Raw genomic sequence first — 23,886 nt, forward strand, 5'->3', positions numbered from 1 at the left:
ATATGACATTTGTTCAGAAATGACGCCAAAATTCTTAAGAACACAGCACAGCAGGGGGGAGGAAGAGAGGTGCCTGCCAACGCTGACACAGCTAATTAACAGGAGGAGAGGCTGCAAAGGAGGAGCCTGGAGCAGAGGGAAGAGCCCGTAGCTCCATGCGGTGGCCAAGGGACACCACCCAGGCAGCGACATAGACACCGCAGCTCAGGATTTTGGTTTTTAAAGAGTTCAGAGACAAATTCCAGTAAGATGGCTGCTTTGAGTCAAGCCTTTCTTCCTCAACTTGTGACTTCTCAGCTGAGGTACTTGGCATACTTAAGGGAAAAGATGAAGACCTTCAGACTGAGTTTTGTTAGATACTGAGCTGGAAAACCAGCGGAGGACTAAGACCAGCACAGAAATCAAAATTCAGGTTTCTTGGGGCTTCCCTGGTGGCGCAGTGGTTGAGAGTCCGCCTGCCGATGCAGGGGACACGGGTTCGTACCTCGGTCCGGGAAGATCCCACATGCTGCGGAGCGGCTGGGCCCATGAGCCATGGCCGCTGAGCCTGCGCGTCCGGAGCCTGTGCTCCGCAATGGGAGAGGCCACAAGAGTGAGAAGCCCGCATACCGCCAAAAAAAGAAAAAAAAAAAAATTCAGGTTTCTTGTAAAGAACCGTACACACAAACAGGCTCGCTTATTAAGGGTCCAGGAAAGGAGTGGGGCTGGAGTTTAAGCTCTTTAAAAAAAGATAAAGAGTAGGGGAGGGGAGAGAAAGCAGGAGGGCGGAGGAACCTCCTAAGTGATTTGTGCATGAACAGGAAATACAGATTCTGTCCACCTGACATTCTGCTTTAGGCACCTGCGCCTGGAGGGGTAATTTTCAGGACCTTGCTATGGCTAATTTCCCCGTGTGCTTAGACGCAGGGTATCTGGGAATTTTGCCAGGCATCTTCCCCCTTATGAGTGCTAATGCCGAATTTCCTAAAGTGACCTGCATCCTCTAAGCCAGGTGAGCTCAGGAGCCATCACACTGTGTCCAGTCCCAGTCACTTACGTGTTCACAGACGTCTGGGTCCACACCAGGAAGGGTACACTTGTATTTCTGGCTCTTATGCTTTTCAAATACAATACACGTGACTAAAGAAAGGGAATATGGTCCTGAACCCTCCCAGCCTCCATATACGCATGCAATCCAGGTCACCAAAAGGAAAGTGCACTGTTCCCAAGGCAGGGAAGGTGGGGGGGCTGTTCCGTACTGCAGAGAACTCTGCAGCAAAATCAGCGGTCCAAATTAACTGACAGACTGATGTGGCCCCCAGCATCACCAGTAGGAATGTCATCTGGAATACTTCTGACAGAGGACAGAAAGTCACCCAACTGAAATGTTATTTAAAAAATATCTTGTCAGGATATAAGGTCACTTCACTTTCTGTTTTTAACCTGTAAAAGTTATTTGCTTTGAAACAAAATTGCATACAGTACTCTTTCCTCTTGGGGATTCTTTTTTTTGGAGGAGTGTCTGTGCTCCAAGCTCCTTCAGGCTCCTACTAGCCAAAGTTATATCGCAAAGGTGGTCTGAATGGTATGTCATTTATTTAACTCTTTAATACTTAGCGCAGTTGTTAATTGTACAGTATTTTCTGGGGCTCCTTCTCTGAAAGGGGAAGAATATATCTATAAAATGTTTTATGAACCAGTTAAGATAATTTTGGATCTAGTTGAAAAAAGATTAAATTATTATTCACTTTGAAACTTACACCACTCATGCCAAAGTACTTGATGTTTATACTTATCTGGAGCTCAGAATCTTTATGCTACACAAATGTTTCAAACAAGGCAATGGCTTACACTTTACAAAGTTTAGAAATGACACCCAAAGGACAGAGGGTAACTTTTCACCAGTGTGGATGGAACAATGACGATGGGCACTTGTACCAGTCTGATCCAGAAGTCTCTATGTGGTTTCTCCACTGGACCAGGTTATATGCACGCGCGTGCATGTGGAGAAAGACAGGAAGGTGCCATTCAGTGTCATCGTTTCTCAAATGCTATTCTCTCTACGTGCAGGTCATTCAAGTAAGATGAGAATGTGCGTCTCCAAAATGCCCCCAGTTGTATCTTGGAATTTGTTTTAAATACAGAGGTAAGGTTGGTATGAGAATGTCTTTAACAACCAAAGAAATCAACCTAGATTAGGATACCTGGCATGAAAATTATCTAATTTTCAAAGCCTATGACCTGAGCTTGTAATGGGCAAAGGCGTATTCATTAAAGACATTTCTGGAAAGTACGTGCACTATCTACACATCTAGATATTGCTACAGAAGTTACACCTTGTGCCTCCCTTGGAAGACCAGAAGGAAGAAAGCCTGTCCCACAGACTGAAGTAGACTTCCACGCCGAGGGCGAGCCTGTTCTCTAGGGAGGCAGTGCCACACCTGAGGCGTTGTAACAACTCTCACACCAAGAGGGAGGAGAAGAGAAGGGGCCAAGTGAGAGGGAGGGAGGGAGGGAGGGAGAGGAAGTTACCACTCTAGGAGGCTGAGAGAGTCTGCATCCCAATCACAGTGCTTCATCAGGCAACAAGATTTTCTAGCTGGAAGGCACACAGAAAATGAACAGAACAATAACTAAGACAGTGGAAATTACAAGAAAAAAATCTCTTTTGGGCGTAAAGTACAATGTAGCATGAGGCTACCAACCAAGCGGACTTGAAACAACCTCTAACACAACCTCTAACAACCTTGAAACACAACCGGCTGACATTAGGGTCTGGGTCAGCAGGTGAAGAAGATTCAGTTACAATGATTCTTCAGCACTTAGTAAAGCTCCTGTGCCTTTTAAATGGAGACCCCCAATCCTCGATTAAAACAAAAGATTTAAAATTGTGGAGAGTTATACAAATATTTACTGTTGGTATGTCCCAAAGGTTAGACCAAGTTCACTGGCCCAGCTGAGTGGAGTCTTCCTTGCTTCGTCCACCACCACTCAGAGTTATAAAGTCAACTAAACAGAAAAGATGGAAGAAGCAGTTATGAAATTTCTCACTTCTCTGCCTTGGTTATATGTCCATAATTTGCATACAATAAATAATATGCATTAAATTAAAAATCAGCATTAAAATTGGAAATGACGGGAAAAAAAGCACAGAAATCTGGTATTTTAAGGCAAAACAATAAAATGCTCTTTAAATAGATACTTTATTATATCCACAGACGATAAAATCCCAGAGCTACTGTTAGGCACGTAAATACAGATCCTGTAAGAAAAAAAACAATTGTGCATAGTATTAGTTCTATGAACAATTACTTGCGGGAACATCTTTTTATTAAGAAAACAGACACTTTTCCACCAAGAAAGTAAAACCAAACCCAAGAAACTTGGCTTGCTCACTGATGTGCCACATCCTATGAAACACCTGCCTATTAGAAAACCCCACACCTGAGACCATCATCTTGAAAGTACAAATGCATCCAATATCCAAGAAAACTTTTCAGTAAAAGTATAGAATCACAAAAATTCTGTGGTCACAAAGTATATGCACATGTAACACACAGGGACACACCTTCTAACTTGATGAGCAAATCCTACTTCTAAATACTATTAGACTTCAAAATATTGATTGATCCAAAATGTTAAATCTGAGTTAAAATAATGGCTAAGTAATATTTTTTGGTACATGAATCTTCCTTCCCTCTTTTGGCTCAAAAACTGCAAAAGGAAAATAACACCTTATAAGGAGTGTCACCCATTGAAGCAGAAAAGATCACAACTCAACTATCTGTAAAATATTCCATCTCGAATGTTACGAAAAATAACTCCAAATAACTATAGTTCAATGCCAGTATCTCATGAAATTTAAGATTCCATCAATAGTAGTAAATAAAATCATGTACTTTACAAAGAAAGAAAAAATGCCAATTATTGTATGATATTCCATCTATTGGAAATTGTAAGATGCCTTCCAATTTCAGAGATGTTAAAACATGAAAAAAAATTGTGTTAGAATCAACCAAATGCAATATCTTTGACTTAATTTATAAATTTTATTTATTTTGGGACTTCCCTGGCAGTCCAGTGGTTAGGACTCTATGCTTCCACTGAAGAGAGCACATGTTCAATCCCTGGTCGGGGAACTAAGATCCCACATGCCACGTGGCATGGCCAAAAAATTAAAAAAAAAATTTTTTTTGTTTAAATTTATTTTCAGCTTGTTTTAACTAATCTAGATACAAAATGGCTTACCTGCTAAATATTTAATATTATCAAGCTTGTGTGACTCAAGCATGGTTTTGAGGCCAGCAACCTCGGTATCTATCTTCCTGTCTGTCTGCGTGATGGCCCGATCTTGCTGGGCGTGCTTTTAAAAGAAAGATTCACAGCATTAAACCACTTTGGATGCATCCCCTCTGCTGTTAGTCCTAGAGTCCCTTCCCAGCAGGGTCAGATTAAGGAGACCTGGGCTTTAGTCTGAGTTCTACTAGTCTCATGCTGTATTGTACTGGTCAGGGCTGTAGCTATCTCTAGGCCTGTTTCCTTCTGTTTGAGACAAAGAAAAAGGTAACACTGGCCCTGCCTTCACATAAGCTGTTTAGAGAATCAAGTGTGATAACTGATGGAGGGAAGCTTTTTAAATTATAGACTGCTCTGCAAATAAGATTAAGATTATGAAGCTGGTCTGTTCTCAATGGCAATGACTAAGCCTCATCCTTCTGAATTCCTCTTAGTGAAAGGTATACAGAAAGTGCTTTAACAAAATGAATGGAATCTCAGGCAATCTAAAAGCAACAGCGCTCGCCTTGATGCTATTTCTATTCAGTTTTAAAAAGTTTTCTTCCTTTATAGTTCGAATGCCAAGTGTTTTATTATTATGAGGCTTGGCTATACCAAGGACCTATATGCGTTCTTTCCCAAATATAATACAGTTAAACCAGATACACAATTAACTCCCAAAGGGTGGTAAGTTTGGCTGATGTTATAAAGGGTTTGTAACATTTCATTAATGCATAAAAGCATTGGAAATACTTCACTAAAAGTCCTAGGGCAAGTAAGTGGGTCCCTGTGATGAATAATTCAGGTAATGAATAAGGAAATAAATGCCTGGATGAGTAAAATATTCCAGAGGAATAGTTTAGTGTTCTCTCATGGAAGTCTCTTGCAGGTTTCAAAGGTCCCAGGTAATATAGGATGGTAAATAAGTTATGCATGCCATAAGCTAAAAATATAATAAAACATCTCCATTCCTTATTATTCTTCAATCACTGAGATTTAAAGTTTCATTAAGATAATTAAGTATTTTGTGTTCCAAAAAATCCTATGATATTCCACTTCTCAGTATATATACCCAAAATAATTGAAAACAGGAACTCCAATAGATATCTGTATGCCCATGTTCATAGCATTATTCACAATGGCCACAAGGATAATCAAAATGTACTACATCCATACAATGGAGTATTATTTAGCCTTAAAAAGGAAAGAAATTCTGACATATGCTACAACATGGAGGAATCTTGAGGACATTATGCTAAGTGAAATACACCAGTCACAAAAGGACAAATACTGTATGATTCCACTTACATGAGGGACCTAGAATAGTCAGATTCATAAACAGAAAATAGAATGCTGGCAGCCAGGGGAGGAAGAAAGGAGGGGTTGGTGCTTCAAGGGTAGAGTTTCAGTTCTGCAAGATGCAAAGTGAATCTTTTCTTACCAATGACACCATTTCTGTTTTTACTTCCAGCAGCTTCCTTTCGTTTAATGAATACTGAAACAAACACGTAACACAGGTCAGATTCTGATTTATTCCCCTCTCCCTCCTCCTCCTCTGGTGCCTTAAATATTCTGGTCTCAGTAATTCCAAGAATATGTACCACTAGAAGCCACCCCTAGGGTAAAGTAGCCTACTTGCCTTCTCCTTTTGATCTGTGTTTTGGGGTTTCTTATTTATATTCACTCATCGCTCCAACATCTGGATTCCCTTTTGTCATCCTCCACCACTCTCTGCTGGTTTTCTCTTTTCATCTCTTCACTGGGATGTCTGTCTCTAGGTCCCTCCCACTATTATAACAGCATTCCCTGGGACCAATTTAGATGGACATATGCTTTTTGGCTTTGAGAGGGTTGAAATAAGTGGGGTAACAATTCAATTTAGGAGCTATCCCATTGTAACCACAAACAAAATTGGTCACTATTTGAGGCTTAGAAGAGAGAAAAGATATAAAGTTGGGAAAAAAAAAAGTTTCAAGGAATATTATTCTGTGACATAGATGTCACCTTGTGATTATAAAACACTATGTAAATATACAGATACAAGAAATACACTAAACCATCACATGTTGGTTTTACTTGAAAAAAACAAAAAACAAACCCACATGGGCATTATCACAATCCAGTGTTACTAAGGGAACTGACTAGTTCTACCCAGAATTAAAATGGTATCTTGCCTTTGGCTATTAATATCTATGCAAAGATATTGTGCAATTTTGTTGACATTGAGACCAAAATCAGACACATCTCCTTAGTGGTGGGCGTTAGGATTTAACTGAGCAAATGAAAATCTATAATTTAAGTGAAGAATTAAAAAACTTCAATAAATTAACGTTGTTATAGGGGAAAAAATTAATGGTTTTGAAGTATCTAGAAACTTTATAGCTATACAGTGTTCCCCTGTGACTACTAGGGGGATAAAGTATAGAAACAGCATTGCTTAGGAGCAAAAAAAAAAAGAAAAAAACCCAAAACCCCAAACCAAGAACCAGCTGCAGGACCAAAGAATGCTCAACTCCAGGGAGGGAGGTGGGGGGGGGGAGAGAGAGAGAGAGAGAGAGAGAGAGAGAGAGAGAGAGAGAGAGAGCGCGAGCGAGCGAGCGCGCGCGAGCGCTATGCGCCAGATCACCACCAGAGGGCAGGGTGGAATGGGATTTTCTGCACCTCTTAAAACTCCAGTTTTCAATAAGTCAATATTGACTCAACCACAAGAGAAAGGAAAAACCTAAGTCTTGATAGTGCCATGATTTTTTTTTAAACATCTTTATTGGAGTATAATTGCTTTACAATGTTGTGTTAGTTTCTGCTGTATAACAAAGTGAATCAGCTATACATATACATACATCCCCATATCCCCTCCCTCTTGCATCTCCCTCCCACCCTCCCTATCCCACCCCTCTAGGTGGTCACAAAGCAGAGAGCTGATCTCCCTGTGGCTGCTTCCCACTAGCTATCCATTTTATGTTTGGTAGTGTATATATGTCCATGCCACTCTCTCACTTCGTCCCAGCTTACCCTTCCCCCTCCCCGTGTCCTCAAGTCCACTCTCTACGTCTGTGTCTTTATTCCTGTCTTGCCCCTCGGTTCTTCAGAACCATTTTTTTCCCTTTAGATTCCATATATATATGTGTTAGCATATGGTATTTGTTTTTCTCTTTCTGACTTACTTCACTCTGTAGGACAGACTGCCATGATTTTTAAAATAACATCTATATAGCTCCATCTCCCTGCACCCCAAAGCAGTTTACGGGCTACATTGCTTTTGAAACTGGCTGTAAATATCACCACAGTTAATTTTGTTGAAACAGTATTATAACTTTATTAAACAAGAGAATGAGAGGTTTGAATAGCTTATCTTCCTCAGAGCAGTTAAATTCATGCTAGGTACATACTAATATACTACTGTCCTGCACTTCAGAGTAATCTGAATTTAGGATTACCAAGAACGACTTCTCAGCTAGGTTAGTAAGTCACATAAATTCACTGGCTTTAATCCATGTTCACATCCCCTATCTCCCAATCTCCTAAATGAAGTTCTTCCTGGCTCCGTTAGCTACAGGAATCTTCCTAAATCAAGTGAATAAGGAATTCCTGCTAAGTCTACAACCCTGAGGACAAAGGTAACCAAAAGAGTTCTTCCTCTTCTAGATACTAGTCATATGCTAGTGATCATCACATATTTTAGTAATACTAAGTGATTTAATCTTCAAGGTTAAAAGTGTTTCAAGACTAGAAAGACAGGTAACACGGACATAATAATTATTCTGTATAACAAAGCTCAACTTAACTCTTGAAATCCAGAGGCAGTTTCAAAATACACTTAAGTACTTGTTTGAATTTCAATATTAGCTTCATTTATCATTGTAGCACAGTTTGGTTAAAAGTAAATTGTGAAAAATGAGGAGACAATGAAAAACTGTGAATACTCATTTTTAGTAAAAAATGCTGTATATGCCCTATTTCTTTTTATGCTGAGAATAAAAAAGGTATCTAACTAATAAATAAAGAAATGCAAATACAGCCTGAACAAGAAGACAGACGGGTTAAAAGTCACTAGAGGCAACCCAACACATATAAAACATCCAATTTATCGTACCCCATGTTCACTGCAGCATTACTTACAATAGCGAAAACGTGGGAGGAACCTAAGTGTCCATCGATGGATGAATGAATAAAGAAAACGCAGTGCGTATATATATATATGCAATGGAGTATTACTCAGTTATAAAATTTTTAAAAATCTTGCCATTTGCAAGAACACGGATGGACCTGGAGGGTGTTACACTCAGTGAACTAAGTCAGACAGGGAAAGACATATGCCATACGATCTCACTTATATTTGGAATCTAAAAGAACCCAAAAAAACCCGAGCTCACAGATACAGAGAACAGATTGGTGGCTGCCAGAGGTGGGCGGGGAGGGGGTGAAATGGGAGAAGGGGCGTCAAAGAGTACAAACGTCCAGTTACAGAATAACTGCGTTCTGGGGATATAATGCACAGCATGGTGCCGAGAGTTAATAATACTGTACTGTACCGCTGAAAGTTTCTAAGAGAGGGGATCTTAAAAATTCTCATTATAAGAAAAAAAGTTTTGTAACTATGTGGGTGATGGATGTTAACCAGACTTACTGTGGTGATCATTTCACGATATATAAAAATATTGAATCATTACACTGTACACCTGAAATGTAATGTTGTATGTCAATTATATCTCATTAAAATTAAAAAATTTACAAGAAGTTACTGTGAAAGCCCTGAGGGAAAAACATTGTATTTATATGTATTACCTTTGAAATGCACATAAACAGGCATTTCAAAGGGAAGCGGAGCAATATTTCCACAGTTTTCTTAAGTCTTGGGCATGGATCCCACAAGTTGTTGCACTGACATATATATATACATATACATATACATATATATATATATACATATATATATATCCCTTCCACTTATTTACAACCCACATTTTGTGATATCTTTTTGGTAACAAACATATAGCACTACTTTCCCTAATAGAAAATTTCAATTTGATATAACTTCAAGAATCATTTAGAATTTGCACTTTAAAACAATGCAGTAAAGTCATTAAGATTTCTCTATTAAAAAAAAACTATATGGAAATATTTTTTAAATCTTGAATTTTTAACACAGAATTTAATGTTATTTAATATTAATAATTTAATATTATTCAAATCAGATAATCAACTTAACTTTTGAAAAATCGGGACCAGAAGAGGTTTAAGTCAATATCAAATAGATCAAGATTGAATTTAATTTCTTTATTCATGCCTAAGTGACACATAATTTAGTATCTCTGAAACATACAAGATTCAAACTTCCTTTGACCAAGATTTTAATTTTAGTGTTACTTTTGAAAGCATCAAATTTAAGCCTTAATTCAAAATATAGTCAAAATAAAGAAAAAACTGTGTCTAACAATGATATACAGGTAACTATTTAACAATACTTCTGAATGGTATGTAAACAGACTTGACCAAATGTTCCATCCTGCAAAGAAATTAATTCATACTATATTTTTAGTAAAGAAACATACCAATTCTTTTACTCTGCTCTTTTCTAGACTGAAATCTAATTTGGTATCTGTTCGGACTTTGATCACTTCATCCTAGTGGGAGGGCAAACAACAAAGAAAGAGAGAAATCCGAAGTAAGAGATCCAAACTCTGAGGATGTGCGCCTTCCCTGCTGCTTCCACTGCTCCACCCAAAGGGGCTAAGGGGAAGGGGGGAAGCGGGGAAGGGCCGGGCCAGGGGTGCGCACAGGAACGGAGCTGGAGACTAGCGGGGTCAGGAGACTGGCTAAGCGATGTCTGCAGTCAGCCCTGCTGGGACTTCCCAATTATATATACAAATAATCCCCCTTTGATGTTTAAGTCAGTCTAGAGTGGGTTATTGTTGCTTTTAACCTCAAGATTCCCAATGCAATCACCTTGTGAAATTTATGAATCAAGCTGTTCCTTGGACAACTTTGGAAAGCAGAGATGGACTCAAAAAAGTAAAATATTAAATTCTGGTTTAAGTAAAGTCTTCCTACTGACACTCATCAAAACTTTTTCTTCTTTAACATCAATGTCCTTTCGACTTAAAAAAAAATCAAACAGCTGGCACAGTCAGCAGTTTAAAGTCACGTGTAGTTCTCTAAAGACAGTCTCTCCTAAGATAATCTAAGGGTTCCAGGTGGCTATTTTAGAACATTTTTTATTTAAAAATGACTTCATTCCTTCTAGATCGCAATTTTCTTAATGAATTTGGTTACAGACATCAGTAACTTATTCATTGGCTATGTTCTTGGTTAAATCTTCCAATGTGTACTTTCGAGACACATCACACAAATATTTAACACAGAATTAAGTTTTTAAGAATATATAAGTATTTCGGACATTATATTTATTACTAAGCTTATGTAATTATAAACAAGCAAGCAAACAGGAATGAAGATCTTACCATTACTTGTTGTTTTAACTGATGTAGTTCAAGTTTTATTTTCTAAAAACACATTAACAAGAAATGTCAAGGATATATTTAGAAGATTATGAAAAACATAATAAACAACTATTAGAACATGTATTTGCGAACAAGTTCTTTCCTCATTCAACACAAATTCGGCCACGTTCAGAATACAAGCATAACTGAATAGTCTCAGTGGCAGAAATGACTGTCGTGCCAGGATGGTACTACAATCATGGTGTGTCTTGAGATACGTCTTAATCCATCTTGAAGGCCACATAAAATTAGTAACACAACGGTTTTCAATATATTCATCTCCCTTCAGAGCAGGGGCTCTTAATTCCTCCTTCAATTTTTCTTTGAACTAATTCTGCCCTCAAATAACTGAGTTCCAGACAACTTTGACAGTTTCACAGTTTACCTTTTCCTAGCAAAAGAAGGATCTTTTGCTAGGCGGTTTCTTATAAGATTAAGACCAACAGATAATAAATGAACTTCCTTCATGGGACTTTAAATAGGGCTGAAAATAAAGGAAGACACGAAGATAGCACTTATTTAAACGCTGATCCCAAACACCACACTTGAAGAAACGAAGCGATATTTTACAGCAGCACTTATTCATAATAACCTCAAACTGGAAACAACTCTAATATACGTCGCAGTAGAATAACGCGGCATATTCCTATAATACTATGAACAATGCAAAAGAATGACCTATCACTGCAAGACACGCTGTGATTCCATCTGATAAAGTTCTGGAACAGCCAAACCACTCAATAGCCATGTTAGCCAGGATAATGGTTTCCGCTGCGGGAGGTGTGACCAGAAGGGGCGTCCGCAGCACTTCTGGGGCACTGGTCTATTTTTTTTTTAATATATATATTTTTTTATTTCTTGATTTGACTGATAGTCTATACTGAAAATTCATCGAGACGTACACTTGTTTGTACACTTCTGTGTGTGTATATCATATCTCAATGTCTTAATATAAAGCATTTGGTAAATATGAGTGGTTCTTTAGTTTTACCTCATTTTCTGATCTGAGGGCTGAAAATTCACTCTTCTCCAAAATAATCATATCTTTTTTCACATTGGCAATCTGAGACATTATTTCCTGAAGAGTGATCTCCTGGGAAAAGAAAAACAAAACATATAACCTAGTCTGGCCTAGGAACTCTACCTCCTACTGTCTCTACCCAGTATCATCTTATTGAGAAACTAGAAGGACATGGGAACAAAGAAAGAGGTTCAGCAAGGTCCTCCTCTGTCTGAAAATGAGAAAAGAATAAGAACTCATTTCCAGTGTCGGCATCAAGTGAATCACAGTTAAAAGGGTGGCAGTCAGAGGACCAGCTGCTGTAATTCTAGCCACATCTCCATTTATTAAAGCACGGTTGACTAGAATAGTCAGTTTTCAAACCTAAGTGATTCTGTAACAGCTGACTAAATAGCTCTGAATAAATATTTTTTATGCCACTGTAACCATCTGTCTCTCGTTTATGTTAAAATTACTATATGCTTTTCAACAGAATATTATCCCAAAACATATATTACAAATAATACTCATTAGATTTCAAATTTGCTCAAGTGCCCCAGCAAAGCTACCTGCTGCATCTTGGTGACCATATCTTTGTAGACGATATCCATGTTGGCCTCCATGATCTTGACCAAGGCAGAGACAATGATTTCTGCTTGTTGAGTAGTAAACCCTAGGCAAACACACAAAGACAGTCACTCAGGAGACTCTAGTTGCCAGAATTAAAAAATCCTTCATAGAAAGGGGGAGAATGCAAACTGACACATGCAAGTGGATGTCTGAATTCAGAAGCAGGTGGAAAGCCTAGTGTAGCAGGAGGGTAGAGTCTAGCCACGGGCTGTGATGTGTCTGTCACTTGGAACAAGTAGGACACATCGGAGTGTTTCCTCGTGTAAAATGAGGGATTGGGATGACTGAGCTCTGATGTCCCTCCTAGCCATCAAAAACCATGTTTTCAAAAAGAGAATGCATAATGACACAGGGGATGCCTGCAGTGCAAGGTCAAGTGAAAAGATGCAAGACTCAAAACTATAGATACAATTTATTTCTTCTGTAATTTAACAAAGATTCTAGGTAATTGTGTTGTCTAAATTTTCTATAATGGATGTGACTTCCTTAATTTCAAAATGTATATGTTAGTAAAAAATAATTTACTTAAGTAGAGAAAGCTTATTTTATTTCCAGCACAAATCAGTCAAATCAGTGGCTATATAAATAATAATTCAGCTGTTAATTTACTTAATGTTAAAAGACAAAATTGGCTCTTATATTTTTCTTCCATAATTTTCCTCAATCACGAGTGGGGGGGGCTCAAACTGGAAAAAATATATTCTTTTATACTCAATAAATGCTGCTGAACTGAATTACCTAAAGACTCAACTCAGCAGTGCTACTGTTTTTAATAACTTTAGGTAGTAACATATTTCACATTGAAAATTGTAATTAAAATGCTTAATTTTAAATGCTTAAGATGCATAAGTCCCTGGAATACAATTCTTTCCGTTAAATACTTCCAGCTACGGGCTTCCCTGGTGACGCAGTGGTTGGGAGTCCGCCTGCCAATGCAGGGGACACGGGTTCGTGCCCTGGTCCGGGAAGATCCCACATGCCGCAGGGCGGCTGGGCCCGTGAGCCATGGCCGCTGAGCCTGCGCGTCCAGAGCCTGTGCTCCACCACGGGAGAGGCCACAGCAGTGAGAGGCCCACGTACCGCAAAAAAAAAAAAAAAAAATACTTCCAGCTGTAAGAACTTCAGAGGAATTTACTGATTCTTGTAATTAATCCATGGCACATTTGTTTGGATAAAGTTATAACTGATTCAATTTGGATGAGATTAAGCATATTTTATAATAAAAAAAAAAAGAAAGCAACAAATTTAAAGGAGACAAAAAGACCTCCAAAGACCTACTCTTTTCACTTTATTCAAAATCCTTTAATTTTCAATGTGTGGGTCACGAACAGCTAGAAAAAAATCACCCAAATGTGAACACTGTTTAACTCTGGTACTGGGATTCAGAGTAGCTTTTCTTGTTTCTTTTCTGTCTTCCTAATTTTTAAAAACTGAACATGTCTTTTGAAAAATTTAAAACTTATTAATAAGAGTTCATAGTTAAACATAATTAGGCTTGGGAATTATGAAGAAAAGAAAGAGGGAGACCAAAGAGAACTTACGCTGATAAGAAAAGAAACTTTAAAGCCTTATAATTTAGAACCACCTATAGGAGGAGAAAGGATAAGAAAAAGGAGAAGCCTGAAAACCTCCTGGGTTGCCATATGCAAATTAACTTTTTGTAGGAATGAGAGAATGGGACAGAATCAGGGCTAGTGAGATTACAGACACAGAGAAAGTTTTGTGAATCAAGAGATATAACTCTGGAGAGAAAAAGGGATAAAGGATGGAGCATTCCTTGAGGGGTCCTTCCTGGCCTTATCCTAGCCCAGCCATCGCAGACACCCAGCATTCATGTGAGCACCTTCGCACCCTACATCCAGTGGCGTCTTCACATCACTGGTCTTGAAATATGCAAATATTCATGGGCCAGGGTTTGAAAATCAAGACAAGCAGGCAGTACCTGCATCGAGACATCATATTTTAAACATTCAACATCTGCTATTTCTAATTTGTCAAAAATAAATAAATAAATGGATTTTGAAAGCAGGGAGGGGAAACAAATACCACCTCGCACTGGGAAACAGGATTCGGGACCACTGCAGCTACCTGGCCATAGTTACGCGTAACTAAATTAATGATGTTCCTTTAATATCATCAAACATCTAGTGTATGTTGAGATGCCCCTATTATCTCTAAGATGTCTTTTTACAGTTGGTTACTTTGAATACAAGAACACAGGTCCATCAAAAAGAAAAAGAAACAGAACGAAAGAAAAAGAAAAGTAGAAAGACTTCTGCTTAACAAGATAATTTTAGATGCCCCTCTTCTCACTTTTACTTTTCTTTTTTAAATTCTGAGCTGAAAGCAGTCTTGGTGAAAAAGGCTGTTTCAAGTTTGAGAAGAAAAGCTGTAAAAATTATCACAGGGCATGTGACAGTTTTCCCAAAGTGCATTCAAGTACATTACTTAACACTCAAAGGGCTCTTTGGAATTCTTACCAAGGGAGAAATGGGAACTGAGAAGGCAGAAAGGACTGTGAGACCAAGCAGCTGGAACGTGGCAGAGCTCGAATCCAGAGCTGCTAACCGTCCCACATAAGCACAGAAAGATCCACCCCAACACAGTGTCCTGGGCATGTAAAGCACGTCTACACAGGGCAGCTTTTCAGATATGAACACACACAACAGGATGAATAACTATACAATAAAGTCAAAACACAGATTTATTTCAGACATAAGCTATGATATCTGAGATTCTGATTTTGAGAATATATGTGTCACAGTAGCGAGAATTATAATGTGTATTAAATTGTATATTTGTCTAGATAAGATTAAATATGAGAATGCTACCTATATATTAAGTGCACTTTCAATAACTCATACATGTCACAGCAATCTTTTACATTAGTTAACTCAACAGCAGTAAGAGAAAAAGTCTGAATATTTTTAAAAAATCACAGGTTGGAATTATCAATAATTGTTGCTCAGCAACATTTTAATTTCATAAAAATTTTAAAGCACACAGGATGCACAGGAATAAAACTATCACTTTGGTGCTTAGACAGCTGTCGTAGGAATCATTCCTGAGTTTTGCTGGCTTATGTCTAATTTTTCACCTATAATACCATACTTCCAGAGTAATATTATAAACATACGCTTCACTTGGACAAAGAGAGTATGTGGGAGAAAAGTCTCAATTGTATGGATGAAGCAAAAATGTCCTTAAACAAAAAACAAGGACTTAAAAAATGGAGACTGACCAAAAGATTACCTACAGACTTAAAAGTCAAAGAGAAATATGAGAAATTCGATAAGATCATAAGGGAAGTCCTAATTTATAGTGTTTTTCTGTGGCACTGAGTAACCAAATGAGAGAGGATTACCATTTTCTTCGAGTAAACACACAAAGGCATGGGTGTCAAAGTAGAGCTTCCTACTCCGAGAAGAGGTGAAATCTCTCCTTTTGCTCTCCAGATGCAGGCTCCCAGCACAGACGCTAAGCTCTAGAATGGAAAGGACAATACAGTTCAAAACAGGTGGATGGTAAACAGGTGGATGTTTGATGGTAAACAAAAGCAACTCAGCACCATGAAAAAACAGGGCATACCTCAAAAGTCTATCTGGTTTTTTACAACAGCTTTATTGAGACATAACTTAGATACATATGCTTCACCCATTTCAAATGTATACTCCAGTTGTTTTCAGTATATTTACAGTGCTGTGCAACCATTCCACAATAAACTTCAGAACATTTTCATCATCCCCAAAGAAACCCTATACCCTCTAGCTATGCTCTAGCTATCACCCCCTCATCTTCCTACTTCCCCCCAGCAATCACTTATTTTCTGTCTCTATGAATTTGCCTACTCTGGACATTTCATTTGAATAGAATCATTAGGATATGATATTTTGTGACTGGTTTCTTTTACATACAGTGATATTTTCAAGGTTCACCCACCAGTGTAGTATGTCGGCATATTTCCTTTTATTGCCAAATAATATTTCATTGTATAGATACGCCAATTTTTTTTTACCTCGTCATCAGTTGAAGGACTAACTGTATGAGGGTTCCAATTTCTCCCCATCCTCAATATTGTTATTATCTGTCTTTTTTATTACAATTATCCCATTGGGTGTAAAGTGGTATCTCATTGTAGTTTTGATTTGCATTTCCCTGATGGTTAATGACGTACATCTTTTCATGCACTTATTGGCCATTTGTATATCTTCTTTGGAGAAATATCCATTCAGACCCTTTGCCCATTTAAAAAATTTGGGTTATCTTTTTATTACTGAATTAAGAGCATTCTTTATACATTTTAGATACATGTTCCTTATCATATGTGTGATTTGCAAATATTCCCGTTCTGTGGGTTGGCTTTTACTTTCCTGATGGTGCCTTTTGAAGCACAAAACTTTTTAATTAAGTCCAATTTATCTTTTTCTTTTGTTCCTTATGCTTTTGGTGTCATATCTAAGAAACCACTGGCTGATCTGGGCACACAGAGATTTACAACTGTTTTCTCCTAAGAGTTTTGCAGTTTTAGGTCTCACATTTAGGTCTTTGATCCTTTTGAGTTGATTTCTGTATATGGTGTGAGATGGGGGTTCAACTTCATCCTTTTGCATGTGGAGGTCCGGTTGTCCCACACTATTTTCTCCCTTAAATTGTCTTGTGACTCTCATCAAAAAATCAACTGACTATAAGTGGGAGGATCTATCTGTGGATTCTCCATTCTATGCCATTGATTTATATGTCTGCCCTTCTGCCAGTGCCACATGTTCTTGATTACTTGTAACTCTGTAGTAAGTTTTGATATCAGGAAGTGAGTCCTCCAACTTTGTTCTTTTTCAAGATTGTTTTGGCTATTCTGAGTCCCCTGCATTTCCATGTGAATTTCAGGATCAGTTTATCAATTTCTGCAAAGAAGCCACTTGAAACTTTGATAGAGATTGCGTTGAATTTGTAGGTCAGTTTGGGGGAGTACTGCCATCTTAACAATACTAAATTCTTCCAACCATGAACTTGGGATGTCTCTCCATTTATTTAGGTCTTTAATTTCTTTAATAATGTTATATATATTTCAGAGTATAACTTTTGTGCTTTTTTTGGGTGAAATTTAAGTATCTTATTCCTTTTGATGCTACTGTAAAGGGAATTGTTTTTTAGATTTTTCGTTGCTAGTACGTAGAAATACAACTGACTTTTGTTTTTGTACAATTTGTATATTGATCTTGTATCCTGCAATCTTGCTAAATTTGTTTATAAGCTTTAATAGTTTTTTTAGTGAATTCCTTAGAGTTTTCTATGTACCAGGTCATGTCATCTGTGAACAGTGATAATTTACTTCTTTTACAATCTGGATGCCTTTTCATTTTCTTGCCTAACTGCCCCGGCTAGAACTTCTGGTAGAGTGTTGAACGGAATGGTGACAACAGACATCCTTGCTCCGGACTTTGGAGGGAAAACACTCCTTCTTTCACCATTAAGTATGATGGTAGCTGTGGGTATTTCAGATGCCCTTTATAAGGTGAGGCGGGTCCCTTCTGTTCCAAACTTGTCAAGTGTTCTTTAACACGAAGAGGTATGGAATTCTGTCAAATTCTTTGTCTTTTGTGATGATCATGTAGTTTCTCTCCTGTATGCTGTGGATGTGGCGTACTACATGAATAGATTTTTCAGATGTTAAGTGAACCTGCTATTCCTGAGACAGAATCCCACTTGGTCATGGTATATACTCCTTTTTACATATTGCTGGATTTGGTTTGCTAGTGTTTTCATAAAGATATTGGTCTGTAGTTTTCTTTCCTTGTCTTTGCAAAAGCCTACCTTTGGAGAGATGTGTTCTAACAATTTATATATTACCTTTGCTATGGATTTCTGTGCGTTTAGCCACAGATCCAACCTGTTTTGTAAACCTGTTTCAAGGTGCTCATTTGAAGGAGGTAGATAGTAATGGTTTCCTGGCTTTTGTGTTCCACAAACCACAAAAAACAGCTTTAAAAAAACAGAACAATTGCAATGCGAACTTGTAATTTTGTCAAGAAAGGACATTTAAACATAATACCTCCTTACAATCACACTAAAAAAGGCATTTTGACAGAAAATGAGAGATGGACGATATAAAATAAAAAAATCTTTCATTTAAATGTAATAAACATAGCTATATAAAAATCTGGCTTCATACTTGTTCTTACTTTTCCATGATGCCAGGTGTTGTAGAAGAGTGGGAGAAGACAGAATAGTCATCTACTAACTCAAAGTTCAAAGGTTTTCTCAGTACCTGTCCTAAATGACCAGAAAAATACTTCAGCTAATCAACTCTTATTCTCAACCGGTAAACACTCAAAGGAAATTCCAAGTAAGCAAAAAATGTGACATGGACAGGACCCTACAGACCTGCTGCTTTTCTGTAAGATGACAGCAGTGGTTCCCAAATTACTAGCAACGTGGAAGGAGTGGGGTGGCTGTGGTCACAGTCTGCACCAAGGTTAAGTACCAAAGAGCCAGGAATCACTCTGTACCAAACACAGTTTGCAGACTGACAAAATATAAAATACAACAATTCATGTATGCATGTGTGTGTTTAATGGTTAAAAAAAAAGGTGGGCCGGATGGTGTTTAGATTCAAAGAAGCACTAGCCTATAGTGTAAGGCCCTTGGCAAGGCATACAAAGCCTGTCCTAATTTAGCCACTTACCGTTTCAGCTTTTGTTCTAGCCACCTAAACTATTCTGTTTACTGCACGTGCAGACCTTGGTACTCCATCCTTAAGGTTGGCTTGCTCCCCTTTCTCAACTGGTAAATTTTAAGCATCCTTTTTACCCTTCCTCATCCAATGTGACAACGTGCTAAGCATCCATTATGTTCCGGGCAGGGCACTATGCTACCCTGTAAGGTTCTTTCTGCTACCTCCTCCCAGGTCAGGGAGCAACCTTTATTGCTTCCTTATCTGTGTTCTCAGCCCGGTACAGATAGCTCTACCACGGCACTTACGTTTATTCCCATGTCTGTATATTAGTCCAAGCTGCCCCAGAGCGGCCAGTTATTTTTGTGTCACTAGGAGAGGGCCTGGTATACTGCAGGCCAGAAATAACTTAAAAGAAAATTCAACTGCAAGAATTCTAAGATCCAAATCTAGAGACTATCTAGAAAGAGAGTTTGAGATGAACCCCTTTCTGCTCCTCACCTATGGTCTTCCCTTTTCACGTTAAGGGCGCTCACTTAAATCTGGCACCTCTTTTTCCATCCTTTATCTCCAGCCCTGGGCCTCCATGAGAAGAGACCCTGACACAGAACAGCCCGAGCTGGATGGTAGAGAGATGAATGAATGGATGATTGTACCTCTTACAGGTGCAATGTATAATATATATACATATATATTAATATATATGTATATATATTAATCCCTTCACAAGCCACCCTGCCCACTTCAGAACCGTGCTGGACTGTCCCGTGGGTCAGGGAGCTTGAGAACATCTGGGTCTAGAACTGGCTTGTGAAAAGTGACGGGATTATTCTAGTCCCAAATTCCTTTTTTCTAATAACAATAATCATTCATGTGATTTAAAACAAAACTGCAAGCAAGCTTATTTCCAAGATATATTGTGGGCTGAAAAGAGGAGAAAGGGCCTAGTCACTCGTCACTTGGCCCTCAACTCTGGCTGATGGAGGGTGAATTCCGTCTTGCCTCTATCATAGGGCAGCGCCTGGGGACACAGCAGTACTCTGGCGCTGGGAACACCTCTGACTCACTTTTCCTCCTTTATTGTGACAACAAAACGAGGCCCAAGAACTATGAATTCCCACTAATAACCGGGAAACAAGTAAAGAGAGCTATGTTAAAGTGTAATATGTAATTCTCCTTTTGGGGGGGCCATCAGCATATCAAAAGGATGTGAAAACACACACACTATTTGAGCCCAAAGCTAGCCCTGGACAGGGGAGGAAACTGAGCACAAATTTCCTATTCATAAACATCCTTAAGTGTAAGTAGCTCTACTGAGAACCCTGGACACCAAACAGACCACTAGCCTGAAGACAAAGGATCAAAATTCTCATTAGCTGATGGAATTATGAGAGGAAACCAAATCACAAATTACCAGTTTGTCAAAAAAAGAGCAACAAAAGGCAAAGTACAGAAATAAAGACTCACAGGTACTGCAGGACACTGACAGAGTTCACCACTCATTTCCCAGCCTCTGGACATAAAGCTGCTTTCACTCTTTGCACTACCAACCAGTTTCTCCCCCAGCCAAAGGTATTTTTTTTTTCCGGTACGCGGGCCTCTCACTGCTGTGGCCTCTCCCGTTGCGGAGCACAGGCTCCGGACGCGCAGGCTCAGCGGCCATGGCTCACGGGCCCAGCCGCTCCGCGGCATGTGGGATCCTCCCGGACCGGGGCACGAACCCGCGTCCCCTGCATCGGCAGGCGGACTCTCAACCACTGCGCCACCAGGGAAGCCCCGCCAAAGGTATTCTTAAATTTTAGAATTTACCGAGCATGTCTGTTGAGAAAAACGTTTTCTTAAATAGCCATCAGTGTAGTTACTGAGAGCCACTGATGGATATGCATAGACTATCCAAAGTTAGATTTTTGCCAAGTTTGCTAATTAATAAGGATTCTCCCGGATGATTTTTTAATCGGCAATTTGTAATCTAGTAAACTGAGTCTAAACTCATGCAGGCCGTGACTGCTCTCACCTCCTTAAAGTATTTAATGAAATGCCAACTTCTCAATGAAGCAAACTTATTCCGAGGACTCCATTTAAATTAGCAACTGAAGGCCCACTCCACCTCCTAACCTTTACCCCCTCTATTTTTTCCGACAACACTTATCAGATATTATTATATATGTATATATATTAATCTCCTCTGCTACAATTAAGCGCCAAGAACGAAAAGAGTTTGTTGACTGATAACCATCCCGAGTTCCCAGAAAAGTGCCAGGCAGAGTAATGAACCCACGAGAGTTTGCAATTAAATTGTGAAACAATCCCTTCGTCTCCCAGAGCTTCGAGCCTCAACTTGCCAGCTTCCTGCACACCCCTTCACCCGAGCCCCCAAACGCTGTGCACCTGACAAAACGGCTCTACAAACGCGCGTGCGCTGTGCCCGCACGCACCGGCCCACCCCACCAAGCCGCAGCCCATCACGCTTTGCGCCAGACACCTGGTGCCCGCCTTCCGAATAATTCGGGTCTTTTCACCCGAGGAAGCCCAGGTTTGCGTGGCCCAGAGGGCGGGACCAGACAGACCTTCACCACCATGCCCGGAGGAGCCCGGCGACCTCGGCTGACCCGCCCAGCTCCCGCCGCCCCGGTCCTCACCTCTCCTGGAGGAAGCGAGGGCGGCCACCTGGCCGAGGCACAGGTGGAGCGCGCCCGCCGCACAGGTGACGCCCGGGGCCAGGCCCGGCTGGCACCTCCTCGCGCCGCCGCGCCCCGCCGGGGCAGCCGAGGGCCCGGCGCGCGAGCGCTCCCAGTCCGCCAGCGGCCGGCGCGGGGAGGCAGCAGCCAGGCGCGGGGAGGGCAGCAGCAAGAGGAGGAGCAGCGGGGAGGCACGTGACGCGCCGCCGCGGGCCGCCGGGGCGCGGGGGCGCAGCGTCCCCAGACCGCCGAGGAGCCCGGGCAGGAGGTGGCGCGTGGGGACGCCGCGGCCTCCGGGGCCTCCACCGCGGCCGGCGACCAGGGAGAGCAGAAGCCGCCGGCGGCGCTTCGGCCTCTCGTTCGTGACGGAGCCGCAGTCCATCCCTGACGCAGTCACTGGCCCGCGAACGCGCTCATGCCGGTCACGCGCGGCCCCAGCCAGACACCGACGGCAGGAGCGAGCGTGGGCGGTAGCGCCGAGCCTGCGCTTTCCTGCCGGATGGGCGGGGCTCCGGGCATTCTCCGGGGACGGAGCTGAGCGGCTAGGCGGGGCTCCGGGCTCGCGCCGGGGGCGGGGCTGGGCTTCCAGTGCGCGCTGGGGGAGGGGCTGGGCGGCGGGCGCCCGGGGCGGTGCAGAGCTCATCCCGCGGAGCAGGCACCCCGGAAGAGGCGAGTCTGGTCCAGAGCGAGCACCCGGCCCGCTCGGTGTAGGCGACTGGGAAGACCAGGAGGTGGGTGTGGACCCTCTCGGAACTGGAATGAGCTCGGCGCTGCCACGATTTGCATATTTATAAGGACATACACGGATGTCCTTATAAAGACATAGTCACCCTGGCGCCCTTCAGAAGCCCATGAAAAGTCCGTGCACCACCGGGCTGCCCTGGGTTTTCCAGACTTTCCCCGTCCGAAGTCCCCCAACGTGTTATCTCTGGGGTGCATTTTAAGGAATTATTAACAGGGCCGAGGGAACAGCGCTTATATAGTCCACACATTTAAATCTAAACTTTCAGAACTTGTTTCCGGATTAGTGTATCATAGGATTAAAAAATCTCAATCTTGGAATTTCAAACGTAGGGGCTTGAGTTTTAAATGAGACCTACTGGTATAAAAAGATATCTGAGACTAGCGGCGTTCAGTTCAGTGAGCTTTTTGAATGCCTACTGCACCTGTCTCAGCTACTGGTCCGTTGTGTGAACTCTGTACTGTTTCTTGAATGAAGGAATGAAATGCACAAGGCACCAGCCTAGAAGATACAAAGAAAAATGAGATTGTCCTTGTCCTCTAGGAGTGGTTTTCTTACCCACCCATATGTGTACAATACATGAGGGAAGAAGAATGTGTTATGAGCCATAAGAGAGCTACAAAGTGCTGGTAAGAGAGAAGAGAGGGCATATGGCTGTGGAAATGGCTATCAACATATAAAGAATTAAAAATATTAAGGTGCAAGTAGACACTTTCATAAAAGGTTAGTAGGAATTATACATTTGTAGAACTGGTAGGGAAAGCAATTTAGCAATATGTACAAAAGTGTTTTATGGTTGTAAATTTTGCTCAAGTCACCCAACTCTGAAAATTTAACCTAAGAGAATAGTCCAAAATATTAAAAATCTACTAGATTGGACCATAGGAACTTGCCATTTTTATAGGTCGAAATGTTGAAGATTGGTAATTTCATTTGGATCAACCTAATATATGCACAAAGATATTCATTGTATCATAGTTTATGATTGTGAAAAAATGGAAAAAAACAAATGTCCAACGTTAGAGGACTGGTTAAATAAACAGTGGCACAAACTTTATTTAATGAAAGCCCTTTGTAATTTTTTGAGGTTGAGGTATAATTTGCATGTAATAAACATCCACAGATCTTACTTCGATTTGATGATTTTTAACAATTATATACCTCATGTAACCACCACCCAAACAAGATATAGAACATGTTTGTTTTGCCACGCTGCATGGCTTGTGGGATCTTCCTTCCTCGACCAGGGATTGAACCCCGGCCCTCGGCAGTGAGGGCATGGAGTCCTAATCACTGGCCCACCAGGGAATTGCCTAATTTGGTCTGTTCTTGAACTTCATATAAATGGGATCATACAATAAGCATTGCCTTTCATCTGACTTCCTTCTGTCTTGTGTCTGTCTTCAATGTAA

The 23,886-nt window shown here is 40.5% G+C and overlaps 1 protein-coding gene across 8 annotated transcripts; it reads right to left on the reverse strand.

Annotated features, from left to right (window-relative positions):
* Positions 1-548: 548 nt before the first annotated feature.
* Positions 549-22,390, reverse strand: MCUR1 (mitochondrial calcium uniporter regulator 1). Of its 8 annotated transcripts, XR_003437554.1 has the most exons (11): positions 21,694-22,390; positions 15,749-15,868; positions 12,324-12,427; positions 11,746-11,847; positions 10,716-10,757; positions 9,807-9,878; positions 5,696-5,749; positions 4,228-4,342; positions 2,894-2,988; positions 2,512-2,578; positions 549-567 (listed from the first exon to the last, which is right to left on the reverse strand). XR_003437554.1 is itself a non-coding variant. In XM_027128394.1 (10 exons), the coding sequence occupies exons 1-9, from the start codon at positions 22,373-22,375 to the stop codon at positions 2,924-2,926; spliced, it is 1,356 nt and encodes a 451-aa protein (XP_026984195.1). In that variant the 5' UTR covers positions 22,376-22,390; the 3' UTR covers positions 711-2,578; positions 2,894-2,923. The 8 variants fall into 8 exon arrangements, 7 of the variants coding, with proteins under 7 accessions (XP_026984195.1, XP_026984196.1, XP_026984197.1 ...); XM_027128394.1 differs by lacking the exon at positions 549-567 and having other exon boundaries at positions 711-2,578; XM_027128395.1 differs by lacking the exon at positions 549-567 and having other exon boundaries at positions 865-3,241.
* Positions 22,391-23,886: the final 1,496 nt, after the last annotated feature.

Source organism: Aethalodelphis obliquidens, unplaced genomic scaffold (genome assembly GCF_003676395.1).
Source record: "Aethalodelphis obliquidens isolate GAN/ISIS:26980383/991018 unplaced genomic scaffold, ASM367639v1 scaffold34, whole genome shotgun sequence".
NCBI lineage: Eukaryota > Metazoa > Chordata > Mammalia > Artiodactyla > Delphinidae > Aethalodelphis > Aethalodelphis obliquidens.